The sequence below is a fragment of the Antechinus flavipes genome, chromosome 5 (genome assembly GCF_016432865.1).
Source record: "Antechinus flavipes isolate AdamAnt ecotype Samford, QLD, Australia chromosome 5, AdamAnt_v2, whole genome shotgun sequence".
In the NCBI taxonomy this organism is placed as follows: domain Eukaryota; kingdom Metazoa; phylum Chordata; class Mammalia; order Dasyuromorphia; family Dasyuridae; genus Antechinus; species Antechinus flavipes.
Window position 1 is genome coordinate 151,547,660 of NC_067402.1, and position 24,374 is coordinate 151,572,033.

Genomic DNA, 24,374 nt, shown 5'->3' on the forward strand with positions numbered 1-24,374 from the left:
ACTACTAATAAAGATCACCACCCATTAAGGGCTTACTAGAAAAGTATGTTGGAATTGTTTGGGAAAGAGAGGCTAAGTTTCCTAGATTCAGATAGTTAATAAATATGAGAGCCTGGATTTCAACCAAAGTCTATCCATGACTATCTATTATGCTAGGATGATTATTTTGGTGGATTTAGTAAGCTTTGGGAATAAGTATTTTTGTATAAACTTAAAACATTTTCAAGGCTGTAATTATGCAATAGAACCAGCCTGTGATACAGTTGTGATATCACAAGGTCACAGATTTTAATATTCCAACATCTACTTGCTGAGTGTTACCTTAGAAAAATAACCCCAAATCACTTGAATTGGCATTGTGTGTGGTAGATAGTCCATTAGGCTTGGAGTCAAAAGGATCTAAGTCCAAATCCTCCATCAGACACATATTAGCTATATTATTCTAGAAATGTTATTTAATCATCAGCCTCTCTCCTCATTTGTTGGTATCAACTTTATTTCTGTTAAGATTAAATGAAATAATTTAAATTTGGTCTTGTTCTCACTTTTCTCCTATTCTCACTATCTTTGAATTTCTCTCTGAATCTCCTCCTCTTTCCTCATATCTGTCTTATATGTATATATCTCTCTCATCCCCCCCTGACTTTCTTCTTTTTTCTATTTATATATTGTGTTAGCTACTATCACCACCACCACCAACAGCAACAACAATATCATTATTGTTATCAACCTCATCATGAGAATTTTTTACAGTGGTTACCTAGAAAACTTACCTCAGTAATATATATGAGGGGATGACAATGTTTTGTAAAAAAATGTAAATTAAATTACCATGCCAGTAATAAGAATAATAATACCTTAGATTTATAAATTGTTTATGATCTGCAAATACTTTCTTCATAAAAATCCTTTCGAGAAAGGTAGTGCAAGTATTCTTTTCTTTTCTTTTCTTTTTTATTATAGCTTTTTATTTATAAGATATGTGCATGGGTAATTATTCAGCATTGACCCTTGCAAAACCTATTGTTCCAATTTTTCCTCTCCTTCCTCCCACCCCCTCCCTCAGATGGCAGATAAACCAATACATGTTAAATATGTTAAAGTATATGTTAAACACAATATATGTATATATATCCATATAGTTATTTTGCTGCACAAAAAGAATCAGACTTTGAAGTAATGTAAAATTAACCTGAGAAGGAAATTAAAAATGCTAGCAAAGATGTAGTGGTTCACATTCATTTCCCAGAGTTTTTTCTCTGGGTGTAACTGGTTCTATTCATTATTGAACAAATGGAATTGATTTGGTTGATCTCATTTTTGAAGAGAGCCACGTGCAAGTATTATTTTCATTTTATAGAGAAAGAAAAAAAAATTTTTTCACAGTGACACTGGTAAAAAGGAGTCAGACTTTAGTCTTTTGTTTTTGTTTTCTTGTATTCTCTCTTCTATTTTATGTCATATTTTTGGATGATTATAACTAGTCAGTTCTAGATAGATCAAAACTATAGGATTTTTAAAAAATATTGTCAATTGGACTCTGCAGCCAGTTTTTCTTCTAAAAAATGCCTTTGCCTCACCTGTTAAACAATGAGAAAATAGCTGTGAAAGTGAGAAGGACATTTTGAACTGAAGTACAAAGAGTAGAGAATGAGGAGGAAGGTAGAAGTTTGGATATTAGCAATCCTTAGGAAAAGCCAATTCAAAAACTATTTCTCTTTCCATGACTCTTTTCAAGTTGAATCTTTCTGATATCTCTTTCTTTTTCTTTTCTATAATTCTAGAATAAAACTTTCCTGACATGAGCATTCTTCCTATGGCTCCTCATTTAAAATATTGGATAACTTAATCATTACTTTTCCTCTTTTACATGATTGTTGTGTTAATGACAAGTTAATTAATGTTTGTGAATGTTTTTCCCTGAAAAGAGAAATCAGCAAGAAACCCAATATTACTAGTTTCATTGGAATACAACTTTTATTTTTTCAGTATTTGGAGGATTTTTGTAAAAAAAAAAAATGGTGTAGTTGGACACTATGGTGCCATTTGCGAATGTGTATACTGTCCCTACTTAGCAAGATTATGATAACATCATACCATTCTTATCAAGTGATCTTCTGAAGTCCTTCACTGGAAGCTATGGGAATATGGAATTTGAGTTTTTCTGAGGCCTTGAATCACAGAATAGAGCAAATGAAAAAAATATATATATATATGTATATATATATTAGAGTTGAGTATGAAGAAGAAAAAGTTAATGATATGTTTGGCTAGAAACTTACTGACATTTCAGTCCTCCCTTATAATCCTATTTCAGATGATTGTAGATATGAACAGCTAAACCAATGAAATGTCATTGCTCTGGGATTCTAAACTAGATAGGCTTCAACTGATGCTTTGGAGTATATTTCTCTTCTCAGACAATTGTCATAGCTAACTGCAGAGGCTTATTTTTTGCCTATAAAAACTCTGAAAAATCATTTATTAATGATTGCAATCGGTGTTATTGGAGTTCCTTTGTAATTGGTAGGCTTTACCAATGAAATCACAATTCCTTGAAGTTACAAAGTAAATGATTGACTCTCTCCAGAGTTTCTCAAAAACTTTTGAGTTACCTATTTAAGATTTTAGAATATTTTTTTCTTTTTTTTAATTCAAAATTTCTTTTCCCCAGTTACATATGAAACATTTTTTTTGTTATCCATGTACATTCATTTTAAAAAAAAACATATTTCCTTATGAATCCTATTGGGAGAGAAAAATCAGAACAACAGGGAAAAATCATGAGGAAAAGAAAAGTGAACATACCATAATGTTCAGTCCCCATAGTTCTCTCTGTGAATTTGGATGGATTTTCCTGATTGTGCTTGTTTCACTCTGCATTAATTCATGTAAATCTTTCCAAGTCATGCTAAAATCATCATGTTGATCATTTTTTTAATAGAACAATAATATTCCATTACTTTCACATACCATAATCTATTCAGATTGGTTATTCACCCTTTCCCCGATTGATGGACATCTTTTCATTTTCTAGTTCCTTGCCATCACAAAAAAAAAAAAAAAAAAAAGCTGCTGCAAATATTTTCGCACATGTGGGTCATTTTCCTTCCTTTTTGATTTTCTTGGGATACAATCCAGAAGTATCTAGAGCAAAGGATATGCACAGATTTATAGTCTTTTAGGAATAGTTCCACATTGCTCTCCAGAATGGTTGGATCATTTTACAACTCCACCAACAATGTATTAGTGTTCCAGTTTTCCCACATTGCCTCCAATGTTTATCATTATCTTTTCCTATCATCTTAGCCAATCTGAGAGGTGTGAAGTAGTGCCTCAAAGTTGTTTTAATTTTCATTTCTCTAATCAACAATGATTTAGAGTATTTTTATATGACTATAAATGGCTTTGTGTTATTTTTTTTTCTTTAAGGAAATATCTTTTAAATATTTCTCTTTTTTTGTTCTTATTGTGGTTTGACTTTTCTTCTTGTTTGTGATTAACCTAAATCTATTATATTAAGCAATATGGTAGCTCTTTCACTGCAATGAAATTCTCATTATAATATTCAAAATTTGCTTAATATTTTGTTGCTAAATTTTGCAATAATGTTGCTCAAGAGTTAATCTTGTACTTGAAAATCATTTCCTTAAAAATCACAGAAATTAATCTGCACTACTGCAGACTTCTTGTCTTGTGGCAGAAGGCTAACTTGAAAAGGTTTAGATAATACTTTAAAACAAATTCTGTTGCAAGTATGTGGCAATATTGCAAGGTGATTTTTTTTTTTTTTTAACAAGGTTACTCTAGGTGTTTGTTTTCCATTTGGGTGATGAAATGTTATGAACTCCCACTGCTACAATCAGCTTTCCCCCCCTGCAAACTCATACAAATTTACTGTTTTTTTTTTTTTTTTCTTCCCTTCCATAGCAATGTGTCATTGAAGAAGGTACAATTGCTTATAAAAATTGGGTTAAAACAGGCACAGAAGTTTACAGACAATTTTGGATATTTGATGTGCAAAATCCAGAAGAGGTGATGATTAATAGTACCAACATTAAAGTTAAACAGAGAGGCCCTTATACATACAGGTAGGTGAAGATTTAACCAAATAAATGTTTCCTGAATGACAAAGGCTATCATACTCAAAACAACCACTTCGCTAAGCATGTATTTATGAATCCTTTGTTTTACAAAATGAAATATACTATGTTTCTTCTTGGGATGAAAGAAATAGATACCCAAAAGAAGTAGGCCTCCTGGTTTCCTCAATAATTTAATCAGTAGTAGAAAAAAATACCACATAGGTTCTAAAATCCTATGAACTTAATCAAACTCTGGCTAACTCCAAATATCTTTCATGACATTGTCATTTATATAGTTATTAGCAAGAAATTCATTTTTTCCATCTTTTAGAGTTCATATTTTTATTATGTTTTCCTGTTAGTTCGATGATTGGATGTATGAGCTAAGTCGAAAAATCTTCTCAAGGACTTAAAAACAAAAATCAATTTTGCCAACATTAAGAACATGCTAATTCTCTGTTGGTCACTATAAAAAATTCATGCAGTATAGTTTCTAAGGTTTCCCTTCAAAGAAATAAAATTTATCCACGGGTTGTTGAAAATCATTAAAAAAACATTTCATATATTTCTGGTTTTAGAGTTTAAAAATCCAAAGCCTTCCTTTATTTTCCCCTGCTTTTCTCCAATAATTTAACTCCTAAAATTTATTTCTTAGATCTCTAAATAGAATTTTAGAGTTAAAAATATATCTTAGAGGTCATATAATCTAAAATCTGCATTTTACAGAGTAGAAAACTGAGGCTGGGGTGGGGCTGGGGAGTACATAACTTAAGCAAGGAATACAAGGAATACAATAGAAGAGTAGCAATTATCATTTTAGCTTTCTAACTTCTAGTTTGGTTTTTCTTTCTGATATAACTTGCTGCTGCTTATTTCAATGAAAACTTAATTTTTACATTAAATAAAATGACCTTATTCATACATTATCTTATCTAAGTGTAAAAGCATAAAAAGAGAGAACAGGAGTTTGATTTTTTTTTAATTAAAATACAAGATTTAAGAATGTTATATTTCTGATTCCTAAACTAATCATGCTACATTATCTGATAGGAGCCAGTGGGGAATCAAATTGGTAATCAAAGCATTTGAGTTCAAATATAAACTCTGCTATATATTACATATGTAATCTTTGGCAAATCAAATGATTGCTGCAAATCTGTTTCCTCATCTACAGATTGAGGTGGTTGGAAGATCTGAAAGGTGCATTCTATCTCTCAATCTATGTTTGATTCCATAATCCCCCCACCTCCATGGATAAGTTTACATGCCTATCAAAATAATTTAAAATTTATATCTGTCCTAACTACTCCCCTAGTTAAGCATCTTATTTGCTCTTGGTTATTGTCCCATTCAAATTCTACTTTTCCTTTTTTTTTTGGGGGGGGGGATAAAAAATGAAGACTATATTTAATATAGAGTAATCCCTTTAGAATGAGAGGTAGATTTTTATTCTTTCTTTTCCCATCCTCCCTCTTTTTTATCCTACTACTTAGCACAGTGTTTTGCACTTAGCAGGTAATTAGCAAATAAACAGTCTCACTCAGAAAAAAGTATAACTTTTCTTTTTACATTATTTGGTGCTACCTCCTCCCTTTCCTTCTCTTCCCTTTCCTTCTCTTTTTCCTCTCCCAACTCCTCATCATGTTCTTCTTCTTTATTTTCCTTTTCTTCCCTTTCCTTTGCTTTTTCTTTTTTTTTCATCCTGCTCTGTAAAATTACCTCCCAGAGAAATATAAATGACTATTTAATTAGTGAATAGTTGTTCCTAATATGTTGGTAAAAATAGCCATTATTTTTTTTCTTTATTCTTCTAAAGTAAAATAAATAAAGTAAAAAAGAAAAGAAAAACAATGATTTTTCCACAGACCAGTCTTGCAAGGATGAGAACTTTCTATCTTTTAGTAGCTAGGTGACAGTATTTAGGATTAGAAGTTACCTTAGGGAAAAAAGTCATTCTTCTTCACATCTTCGCCTTCAAATCATCATTACATGTAGACTCAGAAAGATATATTTTTATAGACTTCTTAAGGTTTTCTAGCATCTATTTCATAATTTAGTTTTTATGAAAATTTTTATACAATTCAAATCCTCTTTAAGGCATTCTAACTTTGAAATAAAAAATTAAAAGCAATGATTTGCATTTGGACAATACTTACCATTTCCTTTTGAACTCATACTTTGATAAAGTATAGATAAAATGTATATTAGCCTTCAAATTCATATAATCCAACTGCAATTTTTTTTCCAGAAACTAAAACTTAGGAAAAACTGTTTCATTCCAACATTTTCTTTTAAAGAGTGCCATCTGTTGGCTAGGTTTTGTAATTATAAAAACAGTAAACAGCTATATTAGAGTATAAATCATTACTGTTATGAAAGTGTCTTTTAAAAAGCATGTAAAAATTATCATGGATACTATAATATTCATAGACACTTCTAGTACTATTCAATAGTTACACGTATATGATTCTCAAAAACCCAAGTAATCCTGGAACGGAGCAAAGACTAAGCATGATCTACTTTTAAATAATTTATAGAAATTCTAATAAGGAAATAGTAAATATATTATCTCTTGATTTTTCAAAGTCTTGGAGAGTATTCTATTATATTGTAAATGTAGTGAATAACGAGGCCTTGACTCCTTAGGCATAAACCCCATAAATTTTGAGTATTGATAGGTCTAGAATAATCACTTTTTCAATAAAGTAGATGTTGTGAGAGCCATGACAATCTAATTAATTTATTTTGTGCTTTATGGTCAAACACAAAATATTTTTTTTCCTACAAGAAACTTTTTTTTTCATTTTACAAGCATCTATATTCTTATAAGAATAAGAAAAATAAGGAAATTTTAAGTTCTCACTCATAAAATTTAACTCAATATGTGAAAATTTCCTTTAGTCTTCAATCTCTTCCCTCCTATACCTAGCCACCAAGTTACATATTTTCCTTTGACATCCCCCTTCATCTTCTATTTTTGAAGGGACTAGTCAAGTTGTGGATAAATAAAGTGTGGGCAAAGATCATTTTCATCCCCATCTTTTTGAAATAAAACATGGGAGTAGGAGTCACCTTGTATATAGTTATAGCTTAAAGATATAACCAAACCCTCCTTTCTTTTTCAATTAGCTATTTCCAGACAAAAAAGATAAGAAATATGAACTTATAAAAGTCTCTTTTCACTTGGCCTAACCCTTGTAGTTCTTCCCATAAAAGTGTAACCAGACTTACCATGTAGGCAACCAGGTATTTTTGTGAAACAAGTCTGATATATATTTTAGTTAACCTGTGATTAGATGATGAACTATGACTATCAATTACTTTATAAGTTTAAATTTGCTTTATTAGGACTAACTAAGAAGTGAAGCCAGAGACTCACTAAATCTACTAAATTATTATTAATTAATTGCTCACTCTGTGTAAATTACCTCTTCTGAGTCTCAACATATATCTAAAGAAATTCATTTAAGTACATAATTAATCTTCAAGTTTAGTATTTTATACAATTATAAATTCATGTGAAAAGTTTTTTTTTTTAATCCTTGGTATTACTCTACATATAAAATTGATATTTATAATCTTAGCAGATTATAACATTGCATTTATTATAATTTGTGCTTATAAAACTATTTTAGATTTTTGTCTTATTTTTCAGGGTTCGCTATCTAGCCAAGGAAAATCTAACTCAGAATGCAGATAACACAGTTTCTTTTGTGCAGCCCAATGGTGCCATCTTTGAACGTGGACTGTCAGTTGGGTCAGAAGATGACAGCTTTACTGTTCTCAATCTTGCTGTGGCAGTACGTGTGTTGGGATGGGGCAGGGTGTGTGTGTGTGTGTGTGTGTGTGTGTGTGTGTGTGTATGTGTGAGATGTAGCAATGAATAATAATACAATTTGTTTCCAAATCCTCCAAGACTCCATTAAAGTCAGCTTGTCAAAATTACTATAAATTTAAGCAGATAAAAAACAATTCTTAATCTCATATTTTGCCCATCACATGAGTATTATATAATTCCCAAATACTAATCTGTAAAAGGAGTCATCAAAGCATGGGAAATTTAAAAAGAAATACAAATGATTGGGAAAAAAAACAAAAAAAAATTCAAGTTTCAAAATGGAATAATAATTTATTTGGGGCTTTATCAAATGTATTGATTTATTTCCTTTTTATTATTGCAAATATTTAAGTATTTAGGAATTTTGTTGAATTGTGATAACTTTGGGCAAGTCATTTAATTTCCTTGGGTCTTGAGCTTTAGGTGTTATATAAATCCCAGGATGTAACAATGAGGTTGTTTGAACAAGATGATCAATTGAAGCTTTGCAAGTATTAATTTGTGACACCAAGATTTTTTTTTTTAATTTAGCCAGTGCATAATATTGGAATTTTGATAAGGAACCATCATGGGATTTGGAAATAGATTTTAAAAGAATGGGAAAATATGAATAAGCTTAAAAACAACAATAACAATATAAGAACATTTGCATGGTATGTTTAGGTTCTGGGTAGATTTAAAGGCTCAAATAAGACAGTAGTAGAAGATGAGATTGCATAAAATATGTGTAGTTTTGGAGAATATTAAGTGCCAGGATCAGGAGTTATGACCTAATTCTATAAAACTAATAATACACTTTAAATTGAGGTAAAATTATGAAAGTAGAAAGAAGAATAGCAACTTTATTAATTATCCTTTTGGAGTTAGTATGAGGAGTAGATCAAACAACAAAGAAAATAAATGCCAATTACAAGGTTATTGTAATAAATATAGAAGGAGATAATAGTCAGCATAAGAATAAAATTGTCTATAGCTTCTACTTTCTCCCAGGACAGGGAACTTATTTCCTTTGTGATTTCTTTTCTTTCTTTCCTTCTTTTTTTTTGGTGATTTTTGTGATTTCTACTGGGTTATAATATGTTAATCTCAATATTTAGTCTAACAGTTAACATACTTGGTCTGTATATTGAGTTCTCTGATTTGGAACATTAAGCAAATCATGATTTATCTCAGCATCTATCTAATCTATTTAATCTATCTAGCACGAAATCCTAAAATCAAAAGGAATCTTAGATTCCTGGTCACACTCCTCCCACCATTTACCCCAAAAGGAATCCCTTCCTAATCACATGTGACAAGTGAGAATCTTGTTTTAGTTTGAGAAATTATAATGATGGGCGAATTCAATATCCAAAAAGAGGGGGTATTCCATTTGGGAGTTATATTACTTTATTAAAAAAAATGTTTTCTCTATTAAGCCTCAACCTACTTTCTTATTAATTCTGCACATTAATTTTAGTCTTCTTTTCTGGACAAACAATAAATCTAATTCTTTCTCTTACAAGATAGCTCTTTCCACTTTTGAAAAAAAAAAAGTAAGTCATGTTCTTTCCCAAAAGTTTTGATAAGATGAGTGTTATCTGCAGATATTTCTCTTGATTCAAAAGTTATTTCTATGTAGGGTAGAAGTTACTCCCTCCCCCCCCTTCCCCAATGTCTTAATTATATAAGAATAATTCTGATGTTTCTGTGAGTTACAAAATATTATTTAACTCTTTGTGTGATAACGTGCTGGAATTCCTTTCAAGAAAATGCAGCATAGGCAATATCAATATCTAATCAAATATCAAAATTATCTTAACTTGGTTGCTTAGTTGAGTTTTATCATAAATATCAATGCATGGAATCACAGATGATGAAGAACTGTCTCATTTTACAAATAAAGAAACTGATGCCTAAAGAGGATAATGATTCCTACATAAAGCTATATAAGTAGGAAGTAGCAGAAAATGAATTCAATTTCCTTTCTCTTATTTCCAAATCAAACTGTTGATTTTGTTTGTCATTGTTATTGTTGTTTTTATGATCATTTGGGGGAATGCATATCACCAGATCCCAGATCAGTCATCACCAGCTGGATTATAAAAGCATTGAATAGTACTGACTGGATTAAACAATGATAATAACTGCAGTTAAAATTTCTTGTTAGTTATGTTTATTCAAACAGCAGTGGTTTCAGTGGATTTAGCAATTGAGATATTTTGATCTTGGCAAGATTTGGTAGTAATCTTAAACAAAGGCTGCCAGTTCCATTAAAGTTTATTGTAACATGCTTTGTTGATTTTTTTTTTTTTACAGGCTGCACCCATTCTATATCCAAATTCTTTTGTCCAGATGGTATTAAACTCATTTATCAAAAAATCCAAATCTTCTATGTTCCAAGTCAGAACCTTGAAAGAACTATTGTGGGGCTATACTGATCCATTCCTAAGTTTGGTTCCCTACCCTATTGATACCACAGTTGGTGTCTTCTATCCTGTAAGTAACGAATATTCAGAGTTTATTATGCCTTTTGGATGGGTAAAGAAAGCTGATAGATATTTTCTTTTTGATTTGTAATTTTATATTATTAAAAGAACTAATACCATAAATATTTTAAGACCTCTTAGAAAAAAAATGTATTGTTAAAATAATGAAAATGGACACAAAACCAGGAAAATGATCAAAGTTATGCTGGTATTTTCAAGTAAACCTCTTGCTTTAGCAATGAATATAGTCATTATCATGTATTGAAACCATCTTGATTATAATTTGGTCATTTTTCTCTATTATTTCATTTCAACTGTTAATTCAAATACTACCCTATTAATTTTTATTGTGTACAGCCTCCTTGACAGTTTTTTTCTATTTCCTCCTTTTTTCATTATACTAGTAAACAACTAGTTTGCTTTCCAAACTAAAAAACATTATTTAATTTTCAAATCTTAGTTTATTCAAGGTTGTTAGAATGTATATTTAAATTAAATAGCCCATGGACCTTGAATCTTAAATTGAATATCGAACTAAAAGTTACTATTATAATTGAAATTATTCCCTATCATTATACACTTTAAAAATGACTCATTGCAGAAACAGATTATCTCTTCTGTCTTTTTTTTTTTTTGTTTTGTTTTGTTTTTTGCAGTACAACAATACAGTAGATGGAGTTTACAAAGTTTTCAGTGGAAAAGATGACATAAGCAAAGTTGCCATAATTGACACTTATAAAGATAAAAAGTATGTAGTTTTTCATTGATTTCATTTTTTTCTTGTTATTTTTACTTGTGTGTATCTAAAACATTTTGAGAGCTGTTTTAAGTTGGGAAGTTTTAAAGCTAATTATTTTTTTCTAAATACATACTTAATTTTGGGGTTGAACCTGATTGTTTTGTTATTATTTTATCACAATAGCCAAGTAAATAAGACAAATTGAATGGAATAGCTAATTTTATTTTACATAAAAAAGCTAGTGAATTGATTTAAACTTTGTTGAGGTAACCATAAAAAAATTAGCATGTATCTGTTGGCATTAAAGTCAACTTGAATGTGATTAAACATGATTGAGTGAATTATCATGTTTTTTTTTTTTTTTAAATAGAATACTACCACTGAGAAACCTCTTAAGGTTATTCTTCCACTCTGGATTTGTACAACCAAATATGATTGACAGGTTAGATTTGCCGATCAAGTGATCCTCTTCTCTGTATTTAAGAGAAAATGGATGAAATGCTATTCTTCCTATTGCCCAAGATGTGCCCAAAAAGAATATGTAAAGTTTATAAAGCTCAATTATGAGAAAGTGACCTAATATTTCTATATTAATAAGGCAATATCTTCTTTTGACAGAACAAAAATAGAATTAGTATGAAAAGGGGTTAGGAATTATAAGCACATTTGTAATCTCTCTCTATATATTTTAACTTAACTTTGGAGGTAGAAAACACAGCTCTCTTTTCTTATCTCATATTTAGCTAAAAAAATATAACTCTAAGAAAGAAATTGGTCACTTAATTGTTCCATATTTTCTACTCTATTAGCTAAATGTTTTAATTCATACATATATATATACATATATATATATATAAAACCCTATTTTTGTTGTTTTAAGTTCATATAAGAAAAATCTGGGAGAGAGGTATTTAATGTACTGAAAGCTTATATGCATCAGTAATGTATCATGATAAGCAAACCAAACAACAACAAAAAATAAACCCTACTTTGAGTTTAGTCCAAATTAAGAGGAATATAGGGCTCAGTATGCAGAAGATTATTGTCTTGCTGTACTTTGACCCGGTCAGACCACAAATGGAATATCATGTTCAGTTTTGGATATCACATTTATGTGTACTTAAGTTGTATAAGTAAATATAAAGAATGTGTTGAAAAGTTCAGGGGAGACAGTGTTACCTATGTCTAGAATCTTGCCTCTATCTCTGGAAGGGATATTTTAATTGTTTTCTTGAAAGTGACATAAAAATGAACTACAAAGATGACCTCTTTCTTCTCCTCTGAGAGAAGAAGAAATACCAGAATAGAATTTTACTATTTGCTTACTTCCTCTTAAGGAAAAAGACACCTAAACCTTTTATCTGCATGTCAGATGCCTTTTTTACCAAATGAGTGTTCAAACAAAGACCTTCAGAAATAGTAGTTAATTGATTTATTTAAGCAGATTGCAAACAAAACAGGAAAAATACTAGAGATTAGAATATACCATCAAAAACACAACTATGAATGAGCTATTCAAATGAAAGCAGAAATCACACTCATTTAAAAAAGAGCCTAATTTCAGTCAAAGAAAAATTATCCAGTCTTTATGGAGGCAAGGTAGAAATCAGGGTAGTAATGAGGAGCTGATCTCCACTGTGTGGCCACATGAGCCTTTTTCTTTCTCTCCCCATTTGTCAGTAACATAAAAAAAGTCTCTCCTTCTCTTAGCTCTTTTGCCAACTAACTCTATCCTTCACAAAAGCATTAAGAATCATAACACTCGTTCAAATAGTTAGCAGAGTCTCAGGTCAAATGCTCCTGATTTCACTGGAAATTTGGGTTACATCAGAAAGGATATTAACCAATAAGGAAGCATCCTTGTGAAGACTCCCAAGTTTTCATGTAATGATTTGTTAAGACTAGAAAATATAAAAATTAGGGGAAGCAGGGAACATAAAATGGGCATATTCACTTATTAGAAAGATCTTGACATGGAAGAGAAATTAGACATATGCTTACACATGGAAAAACTACACACATAAAAAAAAAAAAAAAACAAGAAGAAGAAGAAGAAGTTACAGTGACATAAGATTAGATTCAGTGAGATGAAAATTTTCCTTGCAACTTCTTGTTGTTCATTTGTTTCAGTCACATTTGAGTCTTCATGATCCCATTTGGAGGTTTCTTCAAAAGATACTATAGGTTTGCCTATCCCTTCTCTAGCTAATTTTATAGATGAGGAAACTGAGGCAAACAGTGTTAAATTATTTGCCCAGGGTCACACAGCTAGAAAGCATCTGAGGTTGAATTTGAACTGGTCTTTCTGTTGCCAGACCCAGCATTCTATCCACTGAGCTACTTAACTGTCCCCCCTAAACAATTTGCCCCTGCCTAATAGATCATTATAGATAGTTAGAAAATTTGTTTCTGAAAATAAAATATGGAACAAAAAATGAGTAAGAAAATAATTTAGCATGTGTAAGTAACCACCAATCTAAATCCATCTTCTTCCCTCATCCCTTAAATCACTATTTTAGTAGTCAGGTTATCTACTGATGGAAACCATCCAAGGCAGAGAGTCCTTTGCACTGTGTTCATCATGCGGAAATAACCTCATAGATTTTATCCAATAAATAGCAAATAATTTGTGGAGGAATTTTGAAAGTAAAGTGAAATAATATCCAGAAATGAGAAAATATTTGGACTCCTTTTAAAAATAAGGATATATTTTCAATTTCAGATATTAAAATTAATTTAATTCATCAATCTGAGTAAGGTGGAAAATATTGTTTTAAACATCATGGAGTCAGGAAAATTTTGATCAAATAAGTGACTTATACAAGGGTGAACAGACTAAAACAATATAACAAAAGTAGGACCAAACTTTTGTCTATTCAATGTGAGTTTGTCATCATTGAAAAAGAATTTTTTCAGATATATGCTTTCATATTTGACAGTGCTTATCAAGTGATCAATTGTTGCTAAATACATTGATATTAGTCTTACTTAAGGTGTTAATATATCAGAGAAATAAGATAATATGAGCTCTGTTATCACTGGATAAGTCCATTGACTTCCCTAGGCCTCAGTTTCCTCATTTACCAAAAAAAAAAAAAAAAAAAAAGGATTGCATTAAACAAATGGGAAATCTCAAGTCTCTGAGATTTCTTCCATTTATGAATCTTATATTCAATGTTAGGAAAATTAAAGAAATATAGGAAAAAAGAGCAATGTTATGTGATAGAGAACTGTTCTGGGTTCAAGTCCTGATTCCCTTTATGTTTTTAGTTTTTAGATAGCTATCTAAGACTTTAACTTCAAAAGTGGTATCTTATCTTCACTGATAGAGAAAATTTTCTCTCTATCAGTAGAATTAGTAGATCTGATCAAAGGAAACAAAAGTGGATATGTAATACATAAAGCACTGCATACATGTTCAAATAAAGTCTCTGTATTGTGAATGTCCTTTTATTTTATATAGGTACAAAATAATTCTCTGTTTTACCTGCAAAACATCCCAGTTAGAATAGTGGTTAAAAAAAAAAAAAGAAACAGTAGAAAATGTGTCCTTATAGCTTTACTATGAGGTTAAAAAAAAAAAAAGAAATAATAGAAAGTATGTACTTTGTAGCTTCACTTTAAAAAACTTAGCTTGTCTAATTTTTTTTTTTACTTTGATTTATAACAGATTCAGTTTACTTTCACATCTTTTTACTCATGTTTTCAACTGTAATTGAAAATGCAAGTAACAACCATTTCACAAATCTGCCTGCTTATTCTAAGTATTATATGTTCTAACCAGTTAAAATTCTGTAGCCTGCCACCCACAGATCTCCCTACTGAGTATGAAATATTTTTACAAAAGAAATACACACAAGTTAAGTATGTCAACTCATCAGAATATCTTCTGTTCTAGGAATCTTTCATATTGGCCAGGTTACTGTGACATGATCAATGGCACAGGTAAGGATGAATATCCAATGCAAGAATTTTACTATTTTAATATTTTGGCCATCCAGTGATGGCATGCAAAGGCTCAAACCTATATGAACACACAGGTTTACCTGAATCTTTCAAAAAAAAAGTGGGGAAATCCTCTAGTAACAATAATATAGAATGTTGAAGTGTTAGAGTAGATGACTAATTTCTGTTCATATCTCTTTCTTTTTTTATTATAGCTTTTTATTTACAAGATATATGCATGGGTAATTTTTCAGCATTGACAATTGCAAAACTTTTTGTTCTAACTTTTCCCCTTTTTCCCCCCACCCCTTACCCCAGATGGCAGGTTGACCAATATGTCAAATAAATATGTTAAATATGTTAAAGAATAAGTTAAATATGATATATATATGTCCAAACAATTATTTTGCTAAACAAAAAGAATTGGACTTTGAAATAGTGTACAATTAGGCTCTGAAGAAAATAAAAAATGCAGGTGGACAAAAATAGAGGGATTGGGAATTCAATGTAATGGTTCATAGTCATCTCCCAGAGTTCTTTCGCTGGGTGTAGCTAGTTCAGTTCCTTACTGCTCTATTAAAACTGATTTGGTTCATCTCATTGTTGAAGAGGGCCATCAGAATTGATCATCATATAGTATTGTTGTTGAAGTATATAATGATCTTCTGATTCTGCTCATTTCACTCAGCATCAGTTCATGTAAGTCTCTCCAAGCCTTTCTGAAATCATCCAGCTGATCATTTCTTATAGAACAATAATATTCCATAATATTCATATGGCACAATTTATTCAGCCATTCTCCAACTGATGGGCATCCACTCAGTTTCCAGTTTTCTGTTCATATCTTTTGCAAAAACTTAAGAAACAATAATATGAGCTTGAAAAACTAGAAATTATGATAATTATTGAAAGGTAAGCATGTTTCTACCTGAATTTTGAAATCAAGGAAAAATGAATGAAATGATAAAAGAGGATACATGGGAAAGAAAATGAGTAAAAATGTAAAGAAATATATTTCCAATTTTAATCCAATAAGAGAGATATTAAAATTGGACATTCAAAACTATCTTCAACTCCTCCATCAACAGGGAAGTCAGATAATTAGTAACAAAGTGTGAGTTGAAAACTGGAAGTAACATAATTGTATAAGGCAATAGGAACTAGAAAAAAATTTTCAGTTCTAGGAAAATTAGGGGGCACTATTGCTAAAGAAATTAATATCCAAGATTTATTCATAATGAGGGAGTTATCAGGGTTCAGTATGAATTATATTCACTCTGTAGTCAACAATACTGGGTTCAGAGTTTGCCTCTGTTGCTTAATTCGATAAACTTCCCTATCCTGAGCTTTAGGGTTTGTTTCTTTCAAATGAAAGGCTTTGGAATTTCTTTCAGTTATAAACCTCATCCTATAATCTTGTAGTCATAGTAAAGTATAAGATATAAGAGCAAAGAAAGACCAAAATTATCCAATTTCTAAGCAAAGGCAGCATGATAGAGAGGTGGCCTTGGAGCCAGAAAGATCCAACTTTAAGTCCCAGAACACATCATTTCTTGCAACTTTTTGATTTAAAAACTTCAGTGAAGGTGTCAACCTGTATTGTTAGGAGTTCCTTAGAACAATGAAATCTTTTTAACTCAATTAGAATTCGGAAGTGCTGAGTTTTATAATATTACTTCCTCAAAACACTTGGGTTTTCTCTGCTTTGTAGACAGCAACAATTTCAATTCCTGGTTTTCAGAAGTTTTTGACTTTCTGAATAATGATTCTGGTTTCTTTTGCTAGTTTTCCTTGTTTCACTTATTCACATCCTCCTAATGAATGAATATCTCAATCTAGTCCTTATAGTACATCTGTAGGCATGCTATTACAATAAATACCAATAAACATTCTGAGTTTTGGTTCAAGTTGTCATGGTAAATGAAATTTGCAGTGGCCCAGTGTGACTGACTAGAAGTATTTAAAATTATATTTCTTCAAACATAAAAATAGAAAGTATCCTGCATTACCTTTAAATAGCATAGCATTTTTTTTCTTTTTTTCCTAAAGGAGAAACAAAACAAAATAAAACAAATCAAGATACATTTTTTTTTTCCATGTTGAGGGGCACTTTGACTTTATTAAACATGGACTGACAGAAGTACTAGAAAAGGCAAGGGGGAATAATTTACAAATATCCCTACTAGAAAAAAAATATTTAAGAGAAAAATATAAGGATAACACGAGAAAGATGTAGAGATAAATGGGGCCAGAACAGAGGACCAAGGCTAAATCCCTGAAGGATATTTTCTTAGTAACAACACTTAGGGGACCCAAATCTAGGAAAACAAGTTTTCAGCAGCCATTCTTGCACTGAAGACATTTACCCTTATCCTCTTCAATGAGTTTAAATAATATAATGGGAAAGTAAAATGAAATCTTTTTAGAGATGTTTCCTTAGTGTACAATTCTTCCTATAGCATAACAGTGAAATTTGTTTTTTTACTAATTATGCATAGTTATTGAGAAGGCCATTATATAACTCTATTCCCTAAAGTGTCCAGAAAAAGTACAAATCACAAAGCATTTCTAATTGTTTCCTATTGTGCCAAAGAATCATTTACTTTAATATTTTCCAAACCTAGACACTGGAGTGAAGATAGGAAAGGGAGAGAGAGAGGAAAGATCAAGTCGAATGGTCAATGTTTCTTTAATCATGGCTATTAAATGGTGTGCAGTCTTGGTGGATAGCATTATATTAAGTGGAAGACTGATTTCTTGGATCAAAAATAATGAATAGATTCTCCTATGCTGTGTATAATTTTATATGAGTTCGTACATATGTAAGTATGGGTATCCACTTTATAAACAGTGCCTTGGATATGGTAAGTTGTCAATAAATATCTAAGTTACTGCTTAGGAGTGAATATATAGACTCCTCTTGTTTTTGGGAGGTTTTTGTGTGTTTTTTTTCCCTTTTCTCATGAAATTTCTCAAATCTTCAATAGAAAATTTATATTTAGTGAGGGTTTTAATACCTCGTTCTGAAAATCATTTAATAGCTTCTAGCAAACAATAATGTGTAGTAGCTTCTAGGGTAAAACCTGAGGCAGCCAAAATGCTTATTCAATGAGCCAATAACTAAAACAAATTCTCTATGTTTTTTTTTCCTTTTTGTAAACAACCACAAATAGCTAGTTTTTACTTTTTATGATAATATCATGATTTTTCCATGTATTTTAAAAATTCTTCATTTCATTTTATTAGGAGATAAAATTGATTCACACATGGAAAACACATGAATTTAGGTTTTGTCTGTAACAGGATTTTTTCTAGCCTGGACATAATATTACACCCAGAAAAAAATCTGATGAGTTTTCCATTTTATCTTTCTATTGTTTTAAAAACAGATGCAGCCTCATTTCCTCCTTTTGTGGAAAAGACCAGGATATTGAGGTTCTTTTCCTCTGATATTTGCAGGTAAGACTGAGATAATTACTTTGAATTTCATTTCAAAATTACAATCAATTTCCCCCCAGATAATTGATATAAAGTTAAAGTATTAACAGGTCACATTTAAAGAAACATATTATAATTATACTTTTCTGCTAGATTGATGCAAGCAGTTTGTTGTTATGGATTCTGTGCTATTTTTTTAATTTCCTATAGTGCTTAGTTTCTAATAAATCAATAAATGTTATTTGGCTTAGAATTTTAGAGATTTTGCTTGACTGTTTGAAAGAGAAGTCAGCAGTGTGTATTTAATCTCAAAGGACACAAAAGATTAATTTTTGGATCACTTGAAACAAGGTCACTGTTGCTTTTCCATTCCTCCCTTTGATCAATGCATTTCCAGGTTTATGAAATTCAGAATGTTGTTGTCTCCTTTGTATCTTCTATTAAGATATGATGAGCATTTATGATATAGATTATCACTGTGGAAGGCACTATAGAAAATTCATAGATAAGACATCCATGTCCCCAAAGAGCTTACATTGAAGTAGGAGAAGTAAGACCCATATGTGTATGACTACAATACAAATTAGAACAAAGAGAGATGGAAAGCTTTATAGACATCTGGGCAAATTTGTTCACTTGTTTAGAGAATTGGGAAAATTCATGGAAGAAAAAACATGAAAATTAGATCTTGAAAAATTTAAAGACATATCTATTCTTTAAACATTCATTGATAACTTTTGTTTTCACATCACTATAATTTTCAAATATAGAATCACATCTCCTTCCCCATCTCAAACTAGGTACCCAGCAATTCATTTCTTAAAAAAATAAAAAAAGAGGGTTAGTTAGGTGGTACAGTGGATAAAGCACTAGCCCTGGAGTCAGGAGGACTTCAGTTCAAATTTAATCTCAGACACTTATTAACACTTTCTAGATGTGTCACCTTGGGCAATTACCTCAGGGGGAAAAAAAGATAGAGGAGCAATTTTCTGAATTATAAAACATTTGTTAGGTACCTGTTAGGGACTAGCTATAGAGGGGGAGGAAAATGAAAAAGATGATCCTTGTCCTAAAGCAGCTTACATCCTAGTCAATGAAGGATAACATGTACATATGTTTGTACATTCAAATTCCATAGAAAATGTATGCAAGATAATTTGGGAAATATTTTGGAAAGACTTCACATAGAAGGAATTATGAGCTTAGCCTCTAAGAAACTAAGGATTGTAAAAAGTGGATGCAGGTGATAAGGGAGTTAATGCCAGTCATGAGGGACAGGTACCAACCAAGAGTATATATATATATATATATATATATGATTTCATTGGATAGATATTTTAGGAGTGGAGAATGGGACAATATTATACTTTTGGCAAAATACAATAAAGCATGAATATTTAAAGAGAAGCCAAGGATAACTTAACCATAATCATAACAGCTGGTTAATGCATTAAATGATGTTTTATATGACAAGATTAAAGGAATCTGGAACCAAAGGAAAGCTCTGAATGCTAAAGAAAAAAGATTAATCAAAATTATTAGTCAATAGGATACAATTAAACTTTCTTATAGAGTGGGGTGATGTTTGAATGAGAAGATCAACTTGTAAATAGTACAAAAATATATTGGGAATAGATGTGGGATTGGAGGCAGAGAGATAGTTTAGAAATCTATCCAAGTTTGTGAGAAGCAGTGTCTCTGCCATTGTATTGGCATTTAAAACACACACAAAAGACAAATTTACATGAAATGTCATAAAGAATGCCCCTTCTCCCTAGGGGCATGTTTTTCTGGGTATAGATCTAGAGAGTAGCCAATGGGTAGTTAGAAATCATACTGTTGAGAAAGATGAGGATTGGAAATCACCTGAACAAAGTGATATTAGGAGTAAATGAGAACAGATGAAATTTCCAAAGGAATACTATATAAAGAAGAAGGGTAGAGAGACAGGAATAAGCAAAAAAAAAAAAAAAAAAAAAAAAAAAAAAAAAAAAAGCCTCAGGTCTGTATTAGGGGTAAAAAGAAGAAAGAAATGAGCAAATGAAACAATAAAGTAGTAAGGGAGGCAGATGGAAACTTGGTATCATGCAGCACCATGGAAACAAGATAGGAACTTATCAACAAGAAGAGCTTGATTAGCAGGGTCAAATACCTCTGAAAAGTAGAGGAGGAAAGGCACTAACAAAACTAACAAGAGATTATTGACCTTTGGGAACACAATTTCACTTTAGTGATAGGGTTGGAAGCTAGATATTAAAGGACTAAGTGTAAAGTAATGGTGATGAACATAGAATAATGTTCTCAAGAAATGTTGGCAATGAAAGCAGAAAAATAAAGGCAAGTTTTTTAGGATGAGGAAAACATAAGCATATTTGTAAGTGGAGGGGAAAGAGACTATGAAGAAGGAGAAATTGACTAAGGCATGAGAGAAGAATTGTTAGAATCTAGTTCTGTAGATGGAATCTGTTATTGAGGGTGAGGTAATAACACTGACAGAGGATACATTCTTCCCTGTAGATAAGAAAATATGTAAAAAATATTCTGCTGAAGGGAGAGAGCTAAAGGAATTTAAGGTAGATTATGTTGATTTCAGAAGTAGGAATGTTTATCTGCTGACAGTTTAAAAGAAAATTACTTTCTCTTTTCTTAACCTATCATTATTATTATTATTATTTTAAATCCAATACTAACTGTCCAAAAACATGCTTTTTAAGGTACCTCAGAGGGTTTTTCATAAATGCTAAGGAGCTCTGCTAAACTGTTTGCTGGCATTATAGTACAGATTTTTTATTGCTTTTTTTTTTTTTTTTTAAATCAGCACTTTCCCCTAAACAGCTTTTGTCCTGAACATATGCATTAAAATAATGTGCTAATTATATAGACAAAAGTATAAAAATTCCTACCAGAATCTAATCCAGAATTTTGAAATGTCCTCTCTTATTTGATAAGAACAACAACAACATCAACAACAACAACAAAATAGTTCATTTTCAGGTTCTCGGTCTTAGTAAAGTTGTAACATTTCGTAACTACATTTTATCATCACTGGTAAGGCAAAGCTTAAAAATTTCACAAGAGAATTTTATTACCTTAATCAAGGGTCAAGGGTATGAAGAAATATAAGAATACGGCAAAGTGAATTTCAAATGTGTCTGGAACAAAGCAATATGTTTTCTACTTTTAGGTCAATCTATGCTGAATTTGAAACTGAGATCAATCTGAAAGGGATTCCGGTCTACCGATTTATCCTTCCATCTAAGGCATTTGCATCTCCTGTTGTAAATCCAGATAATGATTGCTTTTGCACGGAAAGAATTATCTCAAAGAACTGCACATCAGCTGGTGTTCTAGACATTAGCAGTTGCAAAGGCAGTGAGTGAAATATACTGTTATAAATCAATAGCACTATTTATCCAGAATTTACTTTCTTGTTCTCAGAATATCTAAAATTTCCAAAATTTAATGGGATAAAATGATTTAAAATATACAGAGAATAGTACTTATAATATTTGTTTGAAGGCAAATTTCTACAAGTAAAATTTGATTCCTAAATTCTATGAAAATGAGTAGTTACTCTTAGGTAAATGGTTGTCTGCTTACTTGATGTCCCTTTTAGGATGAGAGTAAAATGAAAGTAACTCTTTCAATAATGTCTTGTTCTTCCTGGGTTGCCTTTTCCATTTGAGCTATTTCTTTATCTTTTTCTCCTGCTTCTCCCACTCTATTCATTTTTTAAACTATAGTCCCATGGATCATTTAGACTTAAGACTATTTTTAAAATTAGCTTCATTTTTGAGAGTATTGCAGTTTATCATATTTGAATAATGAGATCTCTTTCCCTAGAGTACTAAATAAGAAAATAACCAGGACTTTGGGGAAAAAAATAAAATTAATTAGAAAATTTAGGAAAATGATGTGATTTAGAGCATTGAGAGATAAATTTTCAAAATGTCTGTAAAAGGGGAAAATGTCAAATGATGTAATAAAATACCTCAGACTTACTATTTTTAATTGCATAGTGACTAATTTTCTTACTTTCTTACTTCAATAAAATTATCATGAGAATGATAACATGATAGTCGACTTTTGTAAACTGATATTCTTGATTGAAAATAAGAAGGAAATGGGGATTTCCTATAGCTGACCAGGTCATCAGAATCCAACATTGGCCTGAAAGAATACATTTCATTATATTATTGATGTTAAAGGAGTAGCTCAGTGACTCAGTGGAAGAGTTCTGGGCCTGGAGTCAAGAATATTTAGTTTTAATCCAGCCTGGGCAGGTAGTTAACCCTATTCGCCTCAGTTTCCTCATCTATAAAATGACCTGCAGAGGCAAATAACAAATGATTCCAGTATCTTTGCCAGGGGTCACAAAAAAGTCAGACATGACTGAAAAAAATTTACGACAGAGGCAGATAGATTTCATAGGGAATATAGCCCCGGTCTAGGAGTTACAAGATCTGAGCTGAAATCTGGCCTCAAATCCTTTTTCATATTGTGAAACAGACATCTGTCTGCTTCAATTTCCTCATCATAAAATGAAATATTCCCAGGAATGTTGTGAGAATAAGGTAATGCTTGTAAAATATTTTGTAAATCTTAAAATATTATATGTATTAGTAGGATATTTTTATTTTTAAAAAATTTGACAAGCAAATGTTCTCAAGGCTCTCTCTCTTCTAATAATATCTCTTTTCCATATACAAAATTCTTTCAAAACCATAGCTATTGAAATAACTCTTCATTGAAAATCTGAATATGATGTCAAGCAAAGTGTCAAAGTAGGATAAACATTCTCAGCTTAAGTTTACATTGTTGTAATTTACATTGAAAGATGGACAGTTTAAATGGAAAATATAGATTTCATTGCATCAATTATATCAATTCCTAAAATGCTTATGAGATCCACTTCCACAGGAAGATATCAACCTAATAGCATATAGAAAAAAGGAAAATTGATGAATAACATTTTTTCTGGACTAAATGTGTGTGATTGGAGAGCCACTCCCTTGAATTAATACATTATTGCATCTATCTAGTAAAAAATGCTAAAAATGGTTAATGAAAAATCGAATAGGGGAAGAAGGGATAACTGAAGTGTTGCCCAACTTCCTAATCCTATCTCCAAGTGACCTTAAAACAACGTTTTTCCATTGAAAATCAGGGAAAGAATGAAACAGCATAGATAGATCATTGTACTTTCCAAATGCCCTTGGAAGAGAATATCTACAGAGATGAGAGTGTGGATCCACTGAAATATGAAGATCAACTTGTTTATCATCAGTTCCCATCTTGTATAAGACCTTTCCTTTATTTGACCAGATCTATGAATTTATCCATACAGATACAGAGAGCTACAAATGTTAATTAGCATGGTCTCTGCAACCTTCTGTCTTAGAGTTCTCTAAAGATTCTAAGAGCTTAAGTGACTTGCCCAGAGATCCCTATATTTTAGGCATGAAATATAAAACTTGAACCCACTTAAATTTTCCTGACTCAGAGAACAGTATTCTACCTACTCTATAATATTTGGTCTCAGCATGAGACTTCTAAATTAATGTGATATTTATGTTTTTCTTTTTAGTTAGTTTCTTTTTTCTGTTAGTTTAGCCTTAGAAGGAAAAGCATATTTTCCATTTCAACTATTTATTTTGTGACAGCTTTTGTGGATGTTTAGAAGAGCTTTATCAATGTAGATTTTTTTTTTAACCTTTTCTTCCAGAAAAGCCAGTGTACATTTCACTTCCTCACTTTCTACATGCAAGCCCTGATGTGCCAGAACCTATAGATGGGCTAAATCCAAATGAAGAAGAGCATCGGACATACCTGGATGTTGAACCTGTAAGAAAAAGGATAAT

At 31.1% G+C, this 24,374-nt stretch overlaps 1 protein-coding gene across 8 annotated transcripts in view; it reads left to right on the forward strand.

Annotated features, from left to right (window-relative positions):
• CD36 (CD36 molecule) overlaps nt 1-24,374 on the forward strand; it is a 132,693-nt gene that overhangs the window by 93,044 nt on the left and 15,275 nt on the right. For all 8 annotated transcript variants that reach the window (XM_052000707.1, XM_052000706.1, XM_052000709.1 and 5 more), the window contains 8 exons: nt 3,931-4,091; nt 7,741-7,885; nt 10,222-10,401; nt 11,048-11,139; nt 15,029-15,075; nt 18,465-18,534; nt 21,698-21,885; nt 24,239-24,357. In XM_052000707.1, the coding sequence (XP_051856667.1) occupies nt 3,931-4,091; nt 7,741-7,885; nt 10,222-10,401; nt 11,048-11,139; nt 15,029-15,075; nt 18,465-18,534; nt 21,698-21,885; nt 24,239-24,357 (1,002 nt within the window). The remainder of the gene's footprint in view (nt 1-3,930; nt 4,092-7,740; nt 7,886-10,221; nt 10,402-11,047; nt 11,140-15,028; nt 15,076-18,464; nt 18,535-21,697; nt 21,886-24,238; nt 24,358-24,374) is intronic.